We start from the raw sequence: 18,012 nt of genomic DNA on the forward strand, positions 1-18,012 counted from the left end.
TGCTGCTAGCTTTTTTTCATAGGCTTGTCACCTCTGGCTACAGGGGACTTCCCTCAGTCTGCAGGGCCACCCACTGCGAGCTGAGTTCTCAGCTTTGGTGAAGGGTCAGTTGAGAACAGCATGGAGCAAACCAAGTTCTGGGCTCTGCTGCCATGGGCAGCAGCCTTCCTGGTGTGGTGTGACCCCAAGCTGTACCTGCGCCCTAAGGCTTGCAGGGTCAAGAGAACCGATCTTCTTCAGATCACCTACCTCAGTTGTGACTGTTCCTCTGCGTCAGACACAAGAAGGTGCCCAGGATGGCTGAGGTTCTCTTGGGGAGTCTCAGCAGTGCTGGGTTTTTTTACACTTGACATCTGGAGTTGCCAGTGTGTCAGTAAGTAAAGAGAGAGCCTTTGATGAGATGTTACACCACTGAAGCCATGCCACTGCAGACAGGCTGAGGGTCTGACCTGTGTGGAAATCAGATTTGTACCACTGAATTGCCAGCTCTTACCATTAGCTAACAACTTCTGAATCTGTTGGCTGATTTCATTCAAGCTTTTAAGGAGGTGAAGAGGCTAAAGTGAAATATCAGTACTGAGATAAAATTGGGAGGGAATCAAACTAGCTTCTGCAAAACGACTGATGTAATCTCAAAAAGTTTTTGGTTTTCTTGTTGCTGGCAGTTAGCTAGTATGTCCGTATAGGCCAGCCAGTCAGTGTGTGGGAGACTCTGAAATATGCAGGACTATTACCTGGCTTGTGGGTGGAGGACTTGGGAGGAAGTAAAGGTTGAGAAAAATTGTTTGGATGGGGAAGATCTGAAGGGGCCATTGCTGAGAAGGGACCAGGGTTTATGAGAGTTCTGGGGTGTTAAGGACACAGCACACGCATTCAGGGAAAACCAGCCTTTGTCACATCTGCTGCTGGCAGAGGCAAATGCCAAGTGCAAAGGAGTTTTGCCGAGCTTTTGCAGCCCAGTCTGGGAGCAGTTAGCAACCAGTCTGGCCTCCCAGCTGTCCCCCATCAGGAAGGTGCAAGCTGATTTTCAAGGGCAGTACTTGTGTTATAAACCCTTCTGATGCTATACAGGTGAGCAGGTAGCCCTGGAGGCACACGTTTGCTGCTTAATGAGCATATAAGGAAAGTCCTAGCTTTCTGAGATCATTTAACAAGCCTGGTATTTCTTAGATTCCGCCTTTCTGGGTCCAGTTGGAGTACCCTGTGTAGTCCAGCCCTTCTCTTTCTTTAACTCGGGCTGCTTGTACCACTGAAGTAAGTACGGATTTTTCCATGTACTTCTCGGGTGCATTTGACTTTAGTTCCCTCCAGCACACACAGCTTCCGCTGCCTATGGACTCAGGCAGAGACCAGCTATTTATCCAGCCTGTGCTGCCAGTCCTTCCTGCTTGCCCCTTTGTCCCACTGTTGCTCAGTTTTCTTCAGGTTTTCCCCAGCGAGAGCGCTGTCCCGAAAACTCTTGGTAGGGAGACCAGGCAGGGGGAAGTGGGGTGACCCATGCGAGGGACTCTGAGAGGCTTGTGGTGGAAGCCCTGTGTCTGTGGCCCTGGTGCAGTACATGTCCTCTCAAGCCCCGTGCTCCTGCACTTACAGCACTGTCTCTGCTGGCCAGTAACAGCCGCTGGTTTATGGACAGCGGCTCCTCAGTGTTGCTGCTTCCTGCGTGGGCACATGCTACTACAGCATCCCTGCAGCACTCGGCAGAGAAAGCGTTTTCTGCTGGGTGAGAAGGCCTTTGGGTTGACAAAGAATTGGGGTGTGATAGGAAAGGGTCCCCGGGCACAGAGAACAGAGCTTTAATCCTGTTGCAGATAACATCATGTCTGCAGGCTAGGCTTCTGTGTGTTTGGGGGAGCTGGAGGGGCAGAGATTGTTAGGCAGTATTTGTTTGTAAAGCCACTTGCTCTGAAGATAATGCTTGCACTAACTTCTATTGAGGGAGCAGTGTGAGTCCCCACAAAGTCCTTTCCCAAAGTGTCTTTGAAGCCAAGAACCCATTGAAAGGAAGAAAGACCAAGAGAGGGGATTAGTTTGTTCAGCAGCTGTGAATTTCAGTGGGAGGCTGATGAACTCCAAAGTCTTTGTTGAGATTTTTTTTTGTAAGGAGCCCTGCTGGAGGGAGAGACCCACACGGGGCCGCGGCCTTAGACAAGAAGGAATCCGAAGCGGCAGGGAGCTGTAAACGGGCCACAAGGACTTTTCCCAAACACTTTTCGGAAAAGGTGTTGTGAAGAGAGTGGAGGGGGATTAGCATGTGAAATGACACTTTCCATTGACTCCACAGAGGGGAGGGGATAAGGGCTGGCTGGCTGATTTATTAGCATTTTGTTCCCTTCTCTATTCTGCTTCCCCAGCAGCCCCCCTCCCCTCCCTCCCCTCCTCGCTGAGCCCTCTAAAGAGGTTTGGATTGGAAAAGGGAGCGGGGGGCTGCCTGTTTGTGTGTCATCTGGGCGAAGGTGACCACCTGGGAAGCTGAATGTAAATATTTCTCCTCTGAGGAATGCGCCTTCATTAAATAGAAATGAATACATGGAAGCATCCAATCCTGCCGCACAATGGCAGCAGGGCCCTTGCGGCTGAGAGCTCAGTGCACCAGGGAGGGGGGACCCTCCAGCCCCGACCCGCTGCTGAGGTCAGCACATTTTGCAGCTGCCTGGTCGCCATTTTCTCCAGAGGAAAGAAGCACGCGGTGATGGGCTTGCACCCGCAGTGCTCCCCACATGTGCCCATCACCAACAGGCATCACTGTGCCCCGGTGGGCACATCCCGGGCTGTGCCATGGGGCCGCAATTTCAGCCACAGGGCCAGGACAGGGGAATGCAGCTTGCCATGTGCTGGGCAACGGGCCGAAATGGGAAACAGCCTCCACATCTTCTCTTATGCTTCCAGCTGGCTGTGGACTCGGGGGGCACAGAGGGATGAGGAGGTAGAAGCTGTCCTCTCCGCCTTGCAGTGGCCCTCAAGCAGCCCGTGCTGGAGCTCCTGCTGCTGGGCAAGAGGTTCTTACCATCTTGTCAATTCCTGTGCAGGGATGTGTTCTCACTACAGGGAGATGGAGGAACGGCTGACGGAGACGCAAGGGAGACAGAGGGAAGGGTCACTGTAGTAATACGGACCTTTGTGGAATCAGCTGGTGGTTTGTGTGTGAAGTGGAAGTGTTTCAGGTTTCCCTGAGAATGGGCCAAGATATTTTCTTGCCATTTTTGAAGGGCCAGATTCTTGCTTGACATGAATGCTCTTGCTCTGCTGAGACCCCACCTTGCCCTGGGTCCAACTTCCCACCCCCAACGAAGTAGCCCTGAGATTGAGGTGGTATCTGATAACCAAGAGAAACATACAGACTGTGGAGCAGCTTTAATGTACCATCTCTGAAGTGGGCAACTGGGCCCCGTCTGCCCCCTCCCACCCGCTTTCCTCCTGGCAGCTGCATTGCAGTTGGATGCAGCCTCAAGCAAGCTCAAAGAGAGAGCCAGCCCTTTCCCCTCCTGGTAGGAACTGCAGCGGTGCTGTGTGGAGGGAACTGGTCACCTCTTGTTAGGCTAAACAGGCAGGTAAGCAGCTGGGTTTTAGTCTCCAGAACTAACTACACACATCCACACATGTGGCTGGATGAAAAAAAACACCCAACTACTCAGACACAACAGCATTTTGCAAGCACTTGGCTACTGGTTTATTGCATTGGCTATTGGTTTACAAATATTGGCTACAAGATAGGTCTAATAGCCAGTAACTTAGCTCTGCTGGCTTCTCATCTGGCCAAAGGACACTTCAAACAGCAAAGCAGACGATAACCTCACAGCCTGGGGATGTCACTGTGATGTGCGGTGACCTTCCCCAGGTCCTGCAGCTGACAGCTTCTTCCCTCCCTACCCCAGCCATGGTGAGGGAATGGAGATGTATCAACAAAACCTTCCTGCTGCTTGTTTAGCTTATAGAATATATACAACAAGCGGTAGAGGAAAAACTGTTACGTATACATCACAGTAACTGTGCAATAAATTAAACTTCAAAGTGCTTCACTTTCCTATTTACAACACCATTAAATAGTAACTGACATTATTTTCTCAGACTAGGGGGAAGTATTTAGTTAGTTAGCTGACAGGTTACGAGTGCTTGGCAAGTACAGCAGGAGGTGGGGAATGGGCTCAGCTGGCAGCTCCTCTCTGGGAGAGATTCGGGAGGGAAGAGGGACTGGAGGAGTGTGAAAGCATCTTTGTGGCATCAGGCAAGGGCTTTGGCAGGGATGCTGGGGAGACCAGACCTGGAGGCTTGGGCGTTACAGAGAAAGCATGTAAAAAGCAAGTGATGGGACTCCTCTTTTGGACAGCTGTTTAATGAACCGGTCAAGTAGCCGTGTCAATTTTGCTGCTGCCATCTCAAATGTGGGGAAAGTAAAGGCCTGGAGAGTTTAGTAAAGCTGCCAAAGGATGGGCGGTAATGCTGCGGGCCTCCCGGAGGCTGGCTGGCTGTGGGAAGGAGTTGTGTGCCTTTTCTATTCCCTCACAGCACAGGGCTTAATAAATGCAGTAACAACTTTATTCTAGTGCCTCTCTTTTTTTAAGAAGCCTCTTCTCTTTCTGAAGTTGCTGAGTTGCCAAGCTCTGGTGGTGCTATCTCAGCTTCCCTGTGTTTTCCTAAGTGTTGATCTCACTTACTCAAAAGCCCAGAGCAGGTGCTCATTTGGGGAACAGACGAGCTCAAAAGAGCAGGAACCACTGAGACCGCCGGTGTTTGCAGTGGTAAAACCATAGCTGCTGGACAGAGTGACTCTGAATCGAAGAGACCAAATCTCGTCTTGCTTTGCCAACACCTGAGGCTCTTCCCAGAAGTTATCACCCATGCACTGATGGGAAGTGCCCTGTATGTCAAGGCCCAGGGGCTCGTGCCAGCTCTTTCACCTTGCCTGAGCCCCAGCAAGGTGGCGTTGGGAATGAGATTAAAACTAAGCCAAAGGGAAGTGGTGCTGGGGGCTGGTGGGGAGGGCAGGGGAGGAGAGGGGCAGAACGAACCATGGAAGAGTAGAATCAAGTTAGAGCTTTCTCTTGAGCTTGCGGCTGGCCCCAGCACCCCTGCTCCGCTCCCGCTTCTCCTTGCGGACGCAGAAATACTTGGTGACCCTTTTGCGGCACTGCTCACACCGCACGGCACAGCACCAGTGGAACTTGCAGTTGCAGCTGGACACCATCTCGGCTCGCCTCTCCTCCACTGCCAGCCCGCAGTCCCCACACAGCCGCCGGCAGCTCCGCTTCTCCCACTTGCTGAGTGCCTTGCCCCTCTTCAGACACTCCCTGCCTTCCGTGCCCAGCAGCCCCAGCGTCTTGTTCTCCAGGCAGTAGTCAGGAGAGTCTTCTAAATGGACCAGCTCCTTCTTGGAGATGGAGCTGAAGGTCTCGGCAATGGCTCCCCGGCTGGCAGCACTGTTCCCTGCCCCCTGCAGCAAGTCCACCTTCAGGGCTTTGTGGTACCTCTCCTTGAGGTAAGCACCCACCTCCCGGAACTCGGGCAGCTGCAGCCAGCAGGTCTGGGTGGTGCAGCTCCCTGATACGCCGTGGCATTTGCAGGTTCGCTTCATGGTCCCTTTCACAGCCTACAGGGTGAGGAGAGAGAGGGAGGGGGGTACAGGAGAAAGCCCAGAGGAGTCACCTCTGTGCTGCAGTGCACGGAGAAACACTGCTCCAGGCCTGCAGAAGGGTCTGCCATCAGCCCTGCCTGTGCAGCGCTCCTGCCGGGGGCTGTGGGCTTAAAGCTCGCAAATTTGCTTCCCCAGGGTACTGCCCCTTGACTGGGAGACAGGGAACAGCGGGAAGCCACTAACAGCGCAGTCGCGGGATGTTTGCTACTTTGGAACAACCACCACCGATCGTGTCAGCACTGCTGCCGCCCCCTCCTCAGTGAGGCAGTCGTTTCTCGTTTCTTTTTTTTAGCCACAGCAAGTTGTGACTCTCCACAGCGAACAGCCAGAGCCAACATGGCATGCGCTGCCAGGTCTGGAGGGAGAGAGGGGCTCACCTTTCTACCCGCCTCGTTGTTATGCAGGTTCATAGCAGCTCTGGCATCTTGTCCAGTCTCCAGGGCATCCACAAACTGCTTGGAAATGGCTTCCCCAAAGCCCACGTTGTCGCTGCAGCCTCCCCACAGCCAGCCTTGCCCCCCTAGGAAAGGAGATGAGATGTGTGCTGTCAGAGAATCAGCCCCATGCCTGCCTGGCTTGTGGCTCTGGGGACAAGAAAGGGTCTCAGAACGTGTGGAGCAAACCCAGCCTTTTGCCTGGCAGTATCCCCTGCTGCCCCCGGCTTGGGCTCGTGCCGTTACTGTTGAGGTCTGGGCAGTGAGTGGCTCAGGCAGGTGGGGAAGAACGTGTCTGAAGTGACAAACAGGGATTTCCAGGCTTTCTATAGAGCAGGATTCAGAATTATCACAGAATCACAGACTGGTCAGGGCTGGAAAAGACCTCTGAAGATCTAGTCCGACCCCCTCCTAAAGCAGGTTCTCCTAGAGCAGGTTGCACAGGATCATGTCCAGGCAGGTTTTGAATGTCTCCAGAGAAGGAGATGCATGCATTAGTATTTATCATGCATTAGTAGCCATATAGATAAGGCTTTGGGTCTTTAATGACCTTCCCTCAAACCCCGACCTGAGCTGGTTCAGCCTGACTCACAGGGACAGCAACTTGCTACCGTGGATTAGCAACCTGGTGGAGGCACTCTGATCAGAGGGAACAGATTCTCCTCTGCCGGGAAACAACGAAAGCCTGGCACACACGTATCAGGGAGGCCCTCTTTCTGGTACACCTGGAATCCTGGGACAATGTTTGGTATCTCAGAAGGGTCTGATTTTCCAGTTATCATAAAGAAACAAAGGAGTCAGCACTGAACTGGGAAACTGCATGGCAAGATGTGGAAGGTACTTCTCCTAGCACATGGGAGCTCAATAACTTAGCTCGGCTAACTGGAAATGTGTCATATGGTTTGCTGCTTCTCCTTCTAGGGAGAAATGCTAAATTCTGTGTGAAGGTTTGAAATCTGGAACATTCTGACCCTAACATGCCTTGGTGGTACATCTTGGGACTTGTGGTTTAATGGCCTTGTGCCTGTCTTGGAAGGCTCTTGCCTGGACTTCCCCAGAGCATTGCTCTGCCCTCTCCCAGGGAAAGGCAGGGGTGCCTCACGGGAGGCTGGTAATTGCTGCAGATGACAAAGGTCAAATCAAGAGCTGGAACCAAAGGGAGAATGGAAACCTTCCACCAACTTCCATTTAGTGCAACAGCATTTAGGATTGAATCACACTGTTTTGGACAAGCCCAAAAGTTTCCTTTGCCTTCCAAGGTCTTAAGTTCACAATGGAAAATTTTCATGAAAAACAGATATGTTTTGGGGAAAAGAAGTGCATGCAGCATGACTAAATTAGTTTTCCAGAGAAGATAAAATTTGGTGTGTCATTGGCCAAAAGTCTTGCTCTGCTAGAGATGGGCTACCCCATGCCCAGGACACCTAAGCAGCAGTGGCTGTTTTAAAAACTATTATTACTACATACCGGACACTCTAGAGAAGTTTGTCATAAACTGACACATACTGACTGCCCAGTGTGTCTGTGTGGGGAATGGCTTTTAAAAGATTTTGATGATTAGAAATTTGGCCCTTTCCCATTTAAAACAAAAGACCAAACGTCAGTGTTTTCTGTGGAAGCTGAGTGGAGAGCTGAAGCAGCACAGCCTGGGGCTCACACACACACACACACACACACACACACACCCCAGGAGTATTTAGTGGCTGCGAGCCTGGGTACCACCGTGAGAGGAGCAGGGTGCAGGCTATGTGCCCAGATGCCTGCCACGCTGACAGATGCTGGAGGGGCTTATGAATGCTGCCCTGCTTTCCCTTCTGGTAATTCTGCTCTGGGGCCACCCTGGCCCTGCAGGCCTTGGGAGTCCCATGGTCCCTGACCAGCACTGCTCTAACCAGACCTGCTGTTTAGATGCACGGCGTCGGATCCTCCCCTCTGCCTGTACAACAGTCATTCCCTCCAGCAGCTTAAAATAGTTGCCCTAGATTTGAACCAGGGAAGCTGCAACCCCCTTCGACTTTCCTGCTCATTTAGAAAGCAATGAAAAACATCAAGGGCTCGGCATCAGCTGGTGTGAATTGCACGTGGCGCTGTTAGCTTCCACTGAGCTGCCATTGTTTGAGCCAGGCAAAACTCTGCTCTGGGCATTATTTCCAGGCACGGGGACTGGGAAGAGGAGCTGTTTCTGCAGGCCCTGATGGAGGAGAGGTGGGGAGCTGTCTCCTTCTGCCTGGGACGTGAGAGGGAGACATGGCTCAGCTCTCCTTACCCAGCTGCCCATTGCGGGAGTCGTCGCAGCCACAGTTGTCAAAGTCCCCCAGGCTGCAGTTCCGGGTGAGCGTGTACATGACGCCCGCGGAGCTGATGGCATGGACAAACGCAGTTTCTCGGTTTGCTGTCAAGTGGAAATACAAGGAGAGGAGATGTGCTGAAGATTTCACAGCAAGACCAGTGTTAGAAATTACTCCTGCCATGCAGAAGACTGTGCAGGAAGAGATTTGCAATGGGCTGGGCTCTGTGGGGTGGAGAGGGGGCCCTGTGTGTCAGATTAGCTTTGTTTTCGCTTGAACTGCACAAAGACAGAAGCTCCCAAATTTGATCCGGGCTGGCTTCTGCCTTTTCCAAGGCTGTGGACAAGTTTAGCACTTGGCTGTCCTTGTGGGAGCTCAGCAGTGGGGATGCAGCACAGCCAGCCAGGTGTCCCTCATGCCCCACTAACACACCCCAGAGGAGAAGAGGCCCCCTCCAAGGATCAGAGGCCTTCCCCAGAGCCCCCTCGAGCCTTACCTGCTGCTGGACACTGCCCAGGGCTCAGAGCTGTGACAATACCTACCCGCCAGGATCCGTGTGATGATCACCAGCTGGCTTCACTGAGCCTTTGGCTTTTGTTTAATAGCAGCAAGGTCCAGATCTGAGCAGGTAACCTTGAGGGGAATGGTTCAGGGACCTGCTCCCAGCCCCAGAGTGTGCTGCAATGGCCTCCTCAAGGCCCCACTCTGAAAACTCTGCCCACCTCTTCCTGGGGCCCTGGTCCCTCATCTGCTGCCAGCCCCACCAGAGGCCCCAGGCTCTCCTGCATAGCCAGGTCCTGCCTGCACAGGGCAGGTGTGAGCTCAGCCTGGCATCACACGTGGGGAGCAGGCATGCACTGAAACATTTCCTGGCGCCTGCAGACAGGTAAGGAATGGGGTACAGTGACAACGACCACAGCCCCATGCCCTGCAGTGGCACCGGTCATGGATGCTGGACTTCTGCCCAAGGTGACTCTGACATCTGGAAGCTGTGGGAAGACTTTTCTCCTGCCTGTCGGCCAGAGCACAGCCAGAGATGAACCCTTCACTGCTCGCTTTAGCCACATCCCTCTGACTGCCACCCTGCCACACCACGGTGGTTCTCAGCCTCCCTGGGACACCCTGGTGAGAGACACCATTGAGGCACAGCACGTGCCACAGCCTGTGCCACAGGTCGGCGTGGTGCCTCGGCAGGAGCCAGCTGTGTCAGGGCTGGGGGGACACTCCTGTCCCGTGCCAGCCGGGGCTGGGCAGGTCCGGAGGTGACACGGGCACCATGTGGCTGCCTTGCCTGGAAGCTAGATCCCAGCGCGTGCTTGGGAGCTGCCATGTGAAGGGCCTCCGGGAAAGATCCCTCTGGGGCAGTCCCAGGAGAGGCATATCCAAGTGGGGATGGGGAAGAAAAGGAGGCACTTTGGAAGAAAGGAGGGGCCCATGGGCTCTAACCTGCAGCGAGGGGGTCCCGGTAGTGGTATCCAATGCTTTCCTTACCGCTGCGCAGCCCACCATGGCTGGAGAGCTGCAGTGCCCTCTCAGGGCAGTTCCAGCGGTCCCAGGCAAACTGGAACTTGCATTCCTCGATGCCGCTCTGCGCCCCAGCCGCCACGCTGCTGGAGTAGATGAGATAGGCCTAGGAGCAGAGAGCAGCAGGTCAGGAGGGGGCATGGTGCGAGCCCCGCTTCGGCCTCCGCTCCCCCCACAGCGTTAAATTGCAAAACTGAGTCAGGACGCGTAGGCCAGCATGCAGGGACAGCCCCACGGGTGACAGGTTGGGAATGTCACCAGGCTGCTCTCAGGGCCCAGGAGAGTCACCCAGCAGCCCTAGTTTCTATCACAGGCAACACGAAGCTGGCGAGGCCCCAGCCGCTTCCCGCGCAGCGTGGGGCCGGTGCAGGCACAGCCTCCCTGCTCTGCACCGCGTACCGCGGGTCCTGCTGCCCTCAGCTCTAGACAGGAGGTGAAGCACAGCGCAAAACACTTGGAAGAACATGGGCCCGGGCTCCCCAGGAGGCTGGCCTTCAACTGAAAACAACTTTCATGCCATCTTACAAAGACAAGATGTGCAGAGCTGAGGAGGTCTCTCAGGTTTGGCTCCCCTGGGGAGCAGAGCTTGCCACCAGCAGCAGCAAATGCATTTTCTGCTGTGCCAGGTCAGAGCCAGAGCCTCCTGGGGGGAGAAGGCTGAGCCATCGGCTGTTAGCCATGTTAGGAGATGTGCCAGCCAGCCCCTGCAGTGGGGAACCCCTGATCTCTCCAGCAAGAGCAAAGGCAGAGCCTTCTCCTCAGAGCCCAGGGGCTCCGGGCTGGCAGGCACCTCAGCCTGCCTCCTCCTTCACTGTGGCCCTAGGGGGACAGCCAGAGCTTCAGGGCAAGGTCGCTCCACCATAGCACTGAGGCTGTAAAAAGAGCTAGGTGGGCACGGAGGTGTTCCTGTGGAACGGGCAGGACAGAAATCAGACAAATTTTACAACTGGTCCTGTCTAGGAAAAAAAAAAAAAGCCTCTGAAAGAGAGGTGCAACAAGGCAGGAGGTCAAAAATACTGAACAAGGTCTTGGCAATTCCTGTCGTGCTCCCTGGGAAGTGCATTTTGCAGGCCCTACAGAAAGTACCTTTCCAGCTCTATGAATGTGGGTCCTGATGCTAACCTGATCATCAGGAAGCAATATATGACAGCTGAGAGCCTCAGCTGCTGCCAATAGACACATCTCCAATATCTGGCCACAACCAGCTTGAAAGGACCAGAGGGCCAATTTTTTTCAGGGCTGACACAGCCTGGGGAGCTGCAGCTCATTTCTGGTCCTCCTCTGCCTTGTTGCTGGAAAGCAGGGGGTGAGGGGAGCACTGGGCCGGGCTGGGTGGAGGGGAGTGGGAAGGAGGAGCCCCCTGTCCCTGGCTTTAGCAGAATCAGGGGCAGAGATCAAAGGGATTTCTCTTACCTTGGGGCCCGTCATCAGGAAATTATTCACTGACCTGGAAGACAGAGACAGTGTCAGCAGGGAAGGGGTGATGGCAGAAAGGCCTGGGGAATGCCTGGCATCCCAGGGCTCTCCTCTCACCCTGCGTGCCCCCCCCCCCCCCCCCCCCTCCCCCCGCAGCCTGCTTGTCTCCTGGCTGCAGGCACTTTTGGTCTCCCCCCATCTCCTCTCACTGCTCAGGATGGTGCCCTCTCCTTCCTGCTACCCCACTCCCTGAACCAGGCTGTGCTGGGCTGTGGCCCCCTTGCTGCTCCCTCCTGGTGCTTTCCTCTGCACAGCTGCCCTCTGTACCAATCTCCCCATTTTTTTTAGTGCTTTCCTCTTCTCCCAGCCTTGCTTTTTACCTTACCAAACTGCCGCTCACTTAACTCAGGGTAGCATTGCCCCCTGCCCCAGGAGCTGGACCATGTGCCAGCACTGCTCTCCCTGCTGGACCACACGGAGCGAAGGAGGAGGTCATGCCACACTCCTTCACAGCGTGCATTCTGGCACCAGCCCCCCAGGTCATTGTCCCTTGCTTTCCTGTGGTGCCGGCTCTGGCTGCCCATGCTCTCCTCTTGGTCATGTCCTGGTAATGGCTGAGCACAAACACACTTGTCCTCCCCATCCTGCTGGGCACTGCATGGGGGGGGACTGGGGGTGTGGGAAGGGGAGCGGTCCTAGCCAAAATTAAACTTTTTGCTGTTCGCAGTGGAGGTGTGGAGGGATCATCTCCAGGGGCCACAAGGTAGTGTGGCTGGTCTCTGTCCCTTTCCCCAGGGCTTGCAGAGCAGAGCCGATGCTGGTCAGTCTGAGTCTCTCTCCAGCAAGAAAGACTGTTTTGATGCCAGCGGTTGGTCAGTGTGAGGGCTCCATGTGGTGCAGTGACCACCATCAGGGATCTGGAGAATGGCTGGGTGAATCCAGCTTAACTATGTCACGGCAGAAAGGACCAAGGCTTTCAAAAGGCCCAAGAGCCAACCCCAAATATCCCTAGCCAGAAATGAAACAAAAAAAGGGAGGTTTCTCCTGCAAACACTTCAGTCTCTCCAGGTTTGCAAAATAACCCTCATCGCTATTTCTCACGGGTGACTGGAGCACCTTCCCTGCCGGCACTCCAGAAAGATGGGTGAGTGCTGTTATCCCCAGGGGAGGATGCTGAGGGCAGAGAGGTGGCATGAGTGGATGGAGACCTTGCAGTGACTGAGCAACTGGGGAAAAAGCTAGAGCACACACTGAGAGAAACCAGACTATTCAGCTGCTTTTCAAGATGATGTTCTGCTCCAAATGCTGGATGTCCCCCAGTGAAGGGTGCCTCTCCTTTTCAGCTAGCCCTCGCAGAGCATCCACCCACACTGTCCCTGCAGCACAGCAGCACGCTCTGCTTTGCAGTTGGGCTCCCCGCCATGCAATGATGCTTGCTGCTTTTCTAGCTCCACTCCATTCCCTAAAAGTACCAGTAGCTGGGTGGACTGCAGCTGGATGTGGGGGAGAAAGGTGTGGGTTAGGACAAGGTTTTTCCTCCCTGTGTGTTTTCAGGCGATGCTGTCTGGAGCCACAGGTACCCTTGATAAGGGAGAGGAAGGCACTGTCCTGTTGTGCTACAAATCCATCAGAGAGTATGGGGCATCTCGGGGTGGGCTTGAGTGCAGGCAGAGGCAGGCACTGCTGTGCCAAGCTGAGGGACAACATGCTGCCATGCTGCAGCCCTGCCATGGACACAGGGAGACATCAGATGCATGAGAGATTTCGACCGGTTATTTCCTTGCCCTGGAAAACTGCCCCTGTGGTCAGCAAGCCTGTTTTACCTCTGCTAGAATTGCCCTCATGGAGATCCTCTCTGAGATATACCACAAAAAGCAGGTCTCATTATTTTAGCTTGGTCAAAATGAAAAAAAAACCCTGATTTTTGCTCTTACCTCGCAATTTAGAAAGACTTGAGAGAATTAGTCTGCAAAGTTTCACTCTGGCAAGTCTGACCTCTTTTTTTATTTTTTTCTTTTTTTGTGTGTGTGTGTAAGTGTGTCCATGTTGATGAAGCTTACTTTGGGAAAGATTCCTCTGGGTCAAAACCGGAGGGAGAGGGCTGTTGCCAGGGCACTGTGAGAGCAGGAGATCCCTTTGTTCCAGGCCTGGGATTCAGACCCGGCTGCGTTCCAGCCCCTGTGGGTACTTTAGCATGAAGTCGATGGCTGTTTTGCAGAGGAATTTTCCTTTGGGAGCTGCTTCTGCATTGTACAGCTAATTAAATATTTCCTGGGACTTGGAGAGACAGCATCTGTAGCAGGGTGATTAGAGCATTGGGTGACCTGAATCACACAGGGCCATGAACCTGGGGCTATTCAGACTGTGTAAGCTCCATGGGTCCCCATCCTAATGCAACTGGGTAGCAGCATGAACAAGTCATTTTTCCATCTGGTTTCCCTCCTGTCCTTTGCCTTGACCTTAAGTGCTTTGCTACGGGGACCACACTCAGGATGGTGTGAGTGTGAATCTGAGCCCCTGATAGCAGCTGTGACAAAACTCTGCTAAAATGCCCCTGTGCAGGCAAGATCTAGAGAATTGCAAGTCCTCTCTTATCTTGCTTTTGTGGCCAAAACAAGAGATATATCCCATCTGCATCGCTTCCCACCTGTGTAGGAAAAGCCAAATTCACAGTGCGCAGGAAGGATTTGCTTCAAACCCTCACTAGCCTCATCTTGGATTAGGAACATCTGAGCCACTGCAAGGGTGGCTTTTGGAGGAGGATGATTATCCACAAGTTCAAGGTTTACAGCAAAGCAGCCTGTTGGCAGGTGTCAGTTGACATAACTGCATTGAAGCAGAGCATCTGATCCTCCCAGGATAAACCTCAAGGTTCACAAAAAGGCCAAGTTCAGGATATGCCAATGCACCATCTGCAGCTGAGCAAATGGTACAGTAGCAATTTCCCAGCAGGATATTCTAAACATTTTTATTAAGTCGGAGAGACAGAAGGCATTTTCCCTGAGCTATCTGATCAACAGGCAGGCATGCTGCTGGGCAGGTTTGTGGGACTTAGACAAGTAAAGGATTCATTTAGACGGGTACACTTAACCCCCCCACATTCAACTCCTGCAGCTACAAGTAGATTTGGGAGAGGTGGCAACAGGACTGTTGTATGGCTGAAGGCTAGCTAAATTTTTTCTTACTTATGCTGAGAGGGAAGGAAAGATAATAATGGAGACAAAAATCTGTGTGCTTTGCCTTTGCTTGTATGATCTAGCTAAGAAAAATGCATGTCTATTCTGGATATAGTCTCCAGCAAAGGCAGAGAGTAATTAAGCCACTTGTCCCACATATGTTGACAATACCGCTAGAGTCACCTCTGGGCTGCAAATAGGAATCATTCTGAAAATGAATCTCTCTTCATTTTTGTGTCTGTAGCGTGACTTTTATTTCTTTATTTATTTCTATGGATTTTCCATACCACTAAAAAGGAAAGTCAAATGTAATCCTAAACTAGCTAGCTAGCTGCACCCACAACAGAACCAAACCAGTCCCATTCCCATGACTTCAGTGTCACCACACTAACCCAGAACTTTTTGAAATCACACACATGAAAAGAAAGGCTTAAAAATATTTCTCTCCTCCCAGAAAGTTTACAGGGTTTCCAGCTATCTAAAGCCTTTCCCTCCACCTTCGAACTCCAGGACAGCATTACATGGACATGGAGCAGTGACAGACCTTAGCAGATTGAGAGATGAGACCCACTGAACTCCTCAGCCCCCTCCCAGCCCATGCAGGGCCCAGAGCAGGACACACTGCTTCCCTTGCTGCTACTCTGTGCATCCAGGTAAAAAGAAAATCTAGGGCAAGTGATTTTCATTGCATCTGGTATTAGGAAATTATCTCAAGGCTAATGAATATTTATAGCAGGAGGTCTCCATCATAGTTTTGTTGAACCCAAAAGCAAATAAACCTGCCAAGCAGCTGCCCCATTATATTTTACGTATACCAAATACTAACAAGCCTCTGATAATTTCTGCTCAGTTACAACTTTAACCTGTATCAGCACTCCTCCCCGCCCCCATCCCCAGTTTAATGTGTCCCAAGAGCCTTATCAAATCTCTGTTAAAGTATTTGATACCTTATCACCCACTCATGCTACTGTGCTGCTGGTTCAGCTCTTTAGAAAATTTTAAAAAAAAAATCCCATCCCGTATTTAGATCTTTACTGTCATTATTGTAAATACAGAAAATGGATACAATTTCACTCGGGATGTGAGTTCTGTCCTCAAGTACAAACTCCCCCAAGTTACTAGAAAACCAATGATACTGAAACCTAAAGGTGATCCCACAGCTAAAGTGTAAAAAACCATGTAAAAACAAACTGCTGCACTAGAGATTGTTACATTATTCCCACGAGATAGGAGACTGTGAAGCAATTAATTAACATTTTAAGCTTTACTTTTTTTTTTTTCTTCCTTCATTTCTCTCTTATTTGTTATATTTATTTGGGTTTTAGTTCCTAAATGTGGCTCTGATATTTTGCTTATCTAGAAACACGCTGATCATTCAACCTAGCTGACACGGCAGAATCTAATCTACGCTCAGAGAAGGGAAATGGCCACATATATACATAACAAAATTGTGGTCGATCTGTATTGCCCCCCCCCCTCCCAATTCTTGTGCTTAAATCACAGGAAGAAAGAATCTTACTGCATTTTAAGCTGCTCAGTCAGATAAAGACCGGGAAAAAATTCAGGCAGGATTATTCTATGATTCCCACAAACCTTGCTTTTTTCTCCTCAAGAGTTAAGGGACAGGGTCTGTAAAAAGATCATTTTGAATAAAGTTTTCAATTTTCCTTTCCTTCAGAAAATCAAGACCTGTGAGCAACATGTGGAGAGAAGCAGGTCTATCTTGATCCATAAACTTTTCTCTTGGATAAAAACTTCTGAAAGGCAGACAGGGAACTTAGACATCCAACTTCCATTGAAAATGCCTAGAATTTCTGTATTTAACTCTACTTTGTGCTCTGAAATTACTCATCTTGGAATGGTTTCTTTAAAACATCAGTTTCTTTTTTTATCTTTTGAAGTATTCTAAACCTGTTTGTATTGAGATAAGCAAGGCACACACAGAGGAGTTAAAAAAACCCAATAAAATCAGTATGAGTTCCTGCCTAGCCTTTCCACGTAACATACGTATTCCCCTTGTTTCAGAAGGGAGATCTATCTCGAGTTTGCTGCTCTGTCATGTTTAGCCGTATGCAAATTGTTGCACATTGTTTTAATGAAGGGAGTAGAAAAATCTCTGAAAGAAAATAAATTTCACTCCTAGTCTAACAGGAATGAGTTCTCGTTTACTCTTGAGTTTCTCTTTTCAGTAATTTTGATTTCTTCACCCATGGTAATAACCCTAGAGATCTGCTATGGGAGAGGCAGGGGATTTTAGCATCTGAAGAGGAAAAGACTTTCTTTGCTGTTAGAGATAAGTCTGTAACCCACTGAGCAGATTCTCTGCGGCATCACAGAAACAGAGAATAAAGTTTGGATGCTCGGTAAAAATCGCATAGGAAAAAATACCTACAGAGCCATACATTTGAGTCCTTCTCCATTTGGGCATGGGACAGACACACTCCGCAAGGAATGATACAAGACTTAAGGCAAGTGTAATCTCTTTCTGTTTGCCCTTATAAAGTGGTTCTGGAAAAAAATGCAAAACCACCCATAGGAGAGAGCAAGGGGCCCACAGGAGATGACTGCAGGTTTTTTTGGGGGGGAACTGGTCTGGTGGGACCCAGGTGGCTGGGAACCAAGCTATAACAATCTCTGTATCAAAAGCTTCTCCCCAGGAAATCCTAATACATGAATTTCAGACATGTGTAATCCTGACCCTGTGCCTGCCAAGGCACCCGGGTCCCAGACTGCTCATCCGGAGGGATGCTCCTGTGGATGTGACTCCCTCCTGCCGGCTCTGAACTCTTAATCGGGGACTGTCCTTTTCAGGGAGCGCGGGAGAAGCCCCACTGGATTTGATTAAGACAAGACACAAGCTGACTGCGAGCCTTTGGAAAAACAGAAATCCCTGGCTCTGCCACTGGGTTGTCTTCCCAGTTGGAAGTGTGGGGTTAGATCCTCCATGTCTGCTTTCCTCTGTTTTACCCCAGCTCATCATTTGGCCCATTTAGTTATTGTTGGGAGGTGTGGGACAGAAGGGGGACTTTCTCAGCTCTAACATCTCTGCCAATGAGTGTGTTGGGACTTAGTTAAATACCTGGTCCCATTAAAGACCAGAACTGAGCTAAGTGGGAAAGAGGGGGCATTTAGGAAGGTGAAGAGGAATTTCCTTAGGGTGTCCGGGAAGAGCACCTGCCTGGGACACAGACCAAGGTGCTCTCAATACTCACCAAGCACAGCAGGATTGGAAGAAGGGAGTGAGGAAGAAGATGCCCAGATAAGGGTCCATGTGAAATACAAAATCCAAATAAAGAGGGAGAAAGGAGATCCTAAAAAAAACCTTGGGTACCACCACCACCATCAGAGAAAAAGAACAAAAAAAAAAAAGAAGAAAAAAAAAAAGAAAAAGAAACACAACAAAATTAGGGGAGGGTTGGAGTTAATTTCCACCTGGCAGTCCTGGTGTGATGAAGAGGAATATGCCCCCTGAATCTCAACTTCTGCAAAGGGTAACCAATCCTAAAGTAAGAGCTAAAGGGGGTTGGTGAAATGGAGCTGCA

General features: G+C 51.2%; 1 protein-coding gene across 1 annotated transcript; it reads right to left on the bottom strand.

Moving 5' to 3' along the window:
* Positions 1–3,646: 3,646 nt before the first annotated feature.
* WNT8B (Wnt family member 8B) lies at positions 3,647–17,775 on the bottom strand. The gene is made up of 6 exons (XM_027808754.2): positions 17,683–17,775; positions 11,292–11,325; positions 9,846–9,984; positions 8,333–8,458; positions 6,010–6,152; positions 3,647–5,587 (listed from the first exon to the last, which is right to left on the bottom strand). The coding sequence occupies exons 1-6, from the start codon at positions 17,739–17,741 to the stop codon at positions 5,030–5,032; spliced, it is 1,059 nt and encodes a 352-aa protein (XP_027664555.2). The 5' UTR covers positions 17,742–17,775; the 3' UTR covers positions 3,647–5,029.
* Between the last annotated feature and the right edge of the window lie 237 nt (positions 17,776–18,012).

This window comes from Falco cherrug, chromosome 9 (assembly GCF_023634085.1).
Source record: "Falco cherrug isolate bFalChe1 chromosome 9, bFalChe1.pri, whole genome shotgun sequence".
In the NCBI taxonomy this organism is placed as follows: Eukaryota; Metazoa; Chordata; class Aves; order Falconiformes; family Falconidae; genus Falco; species Falco cherrug.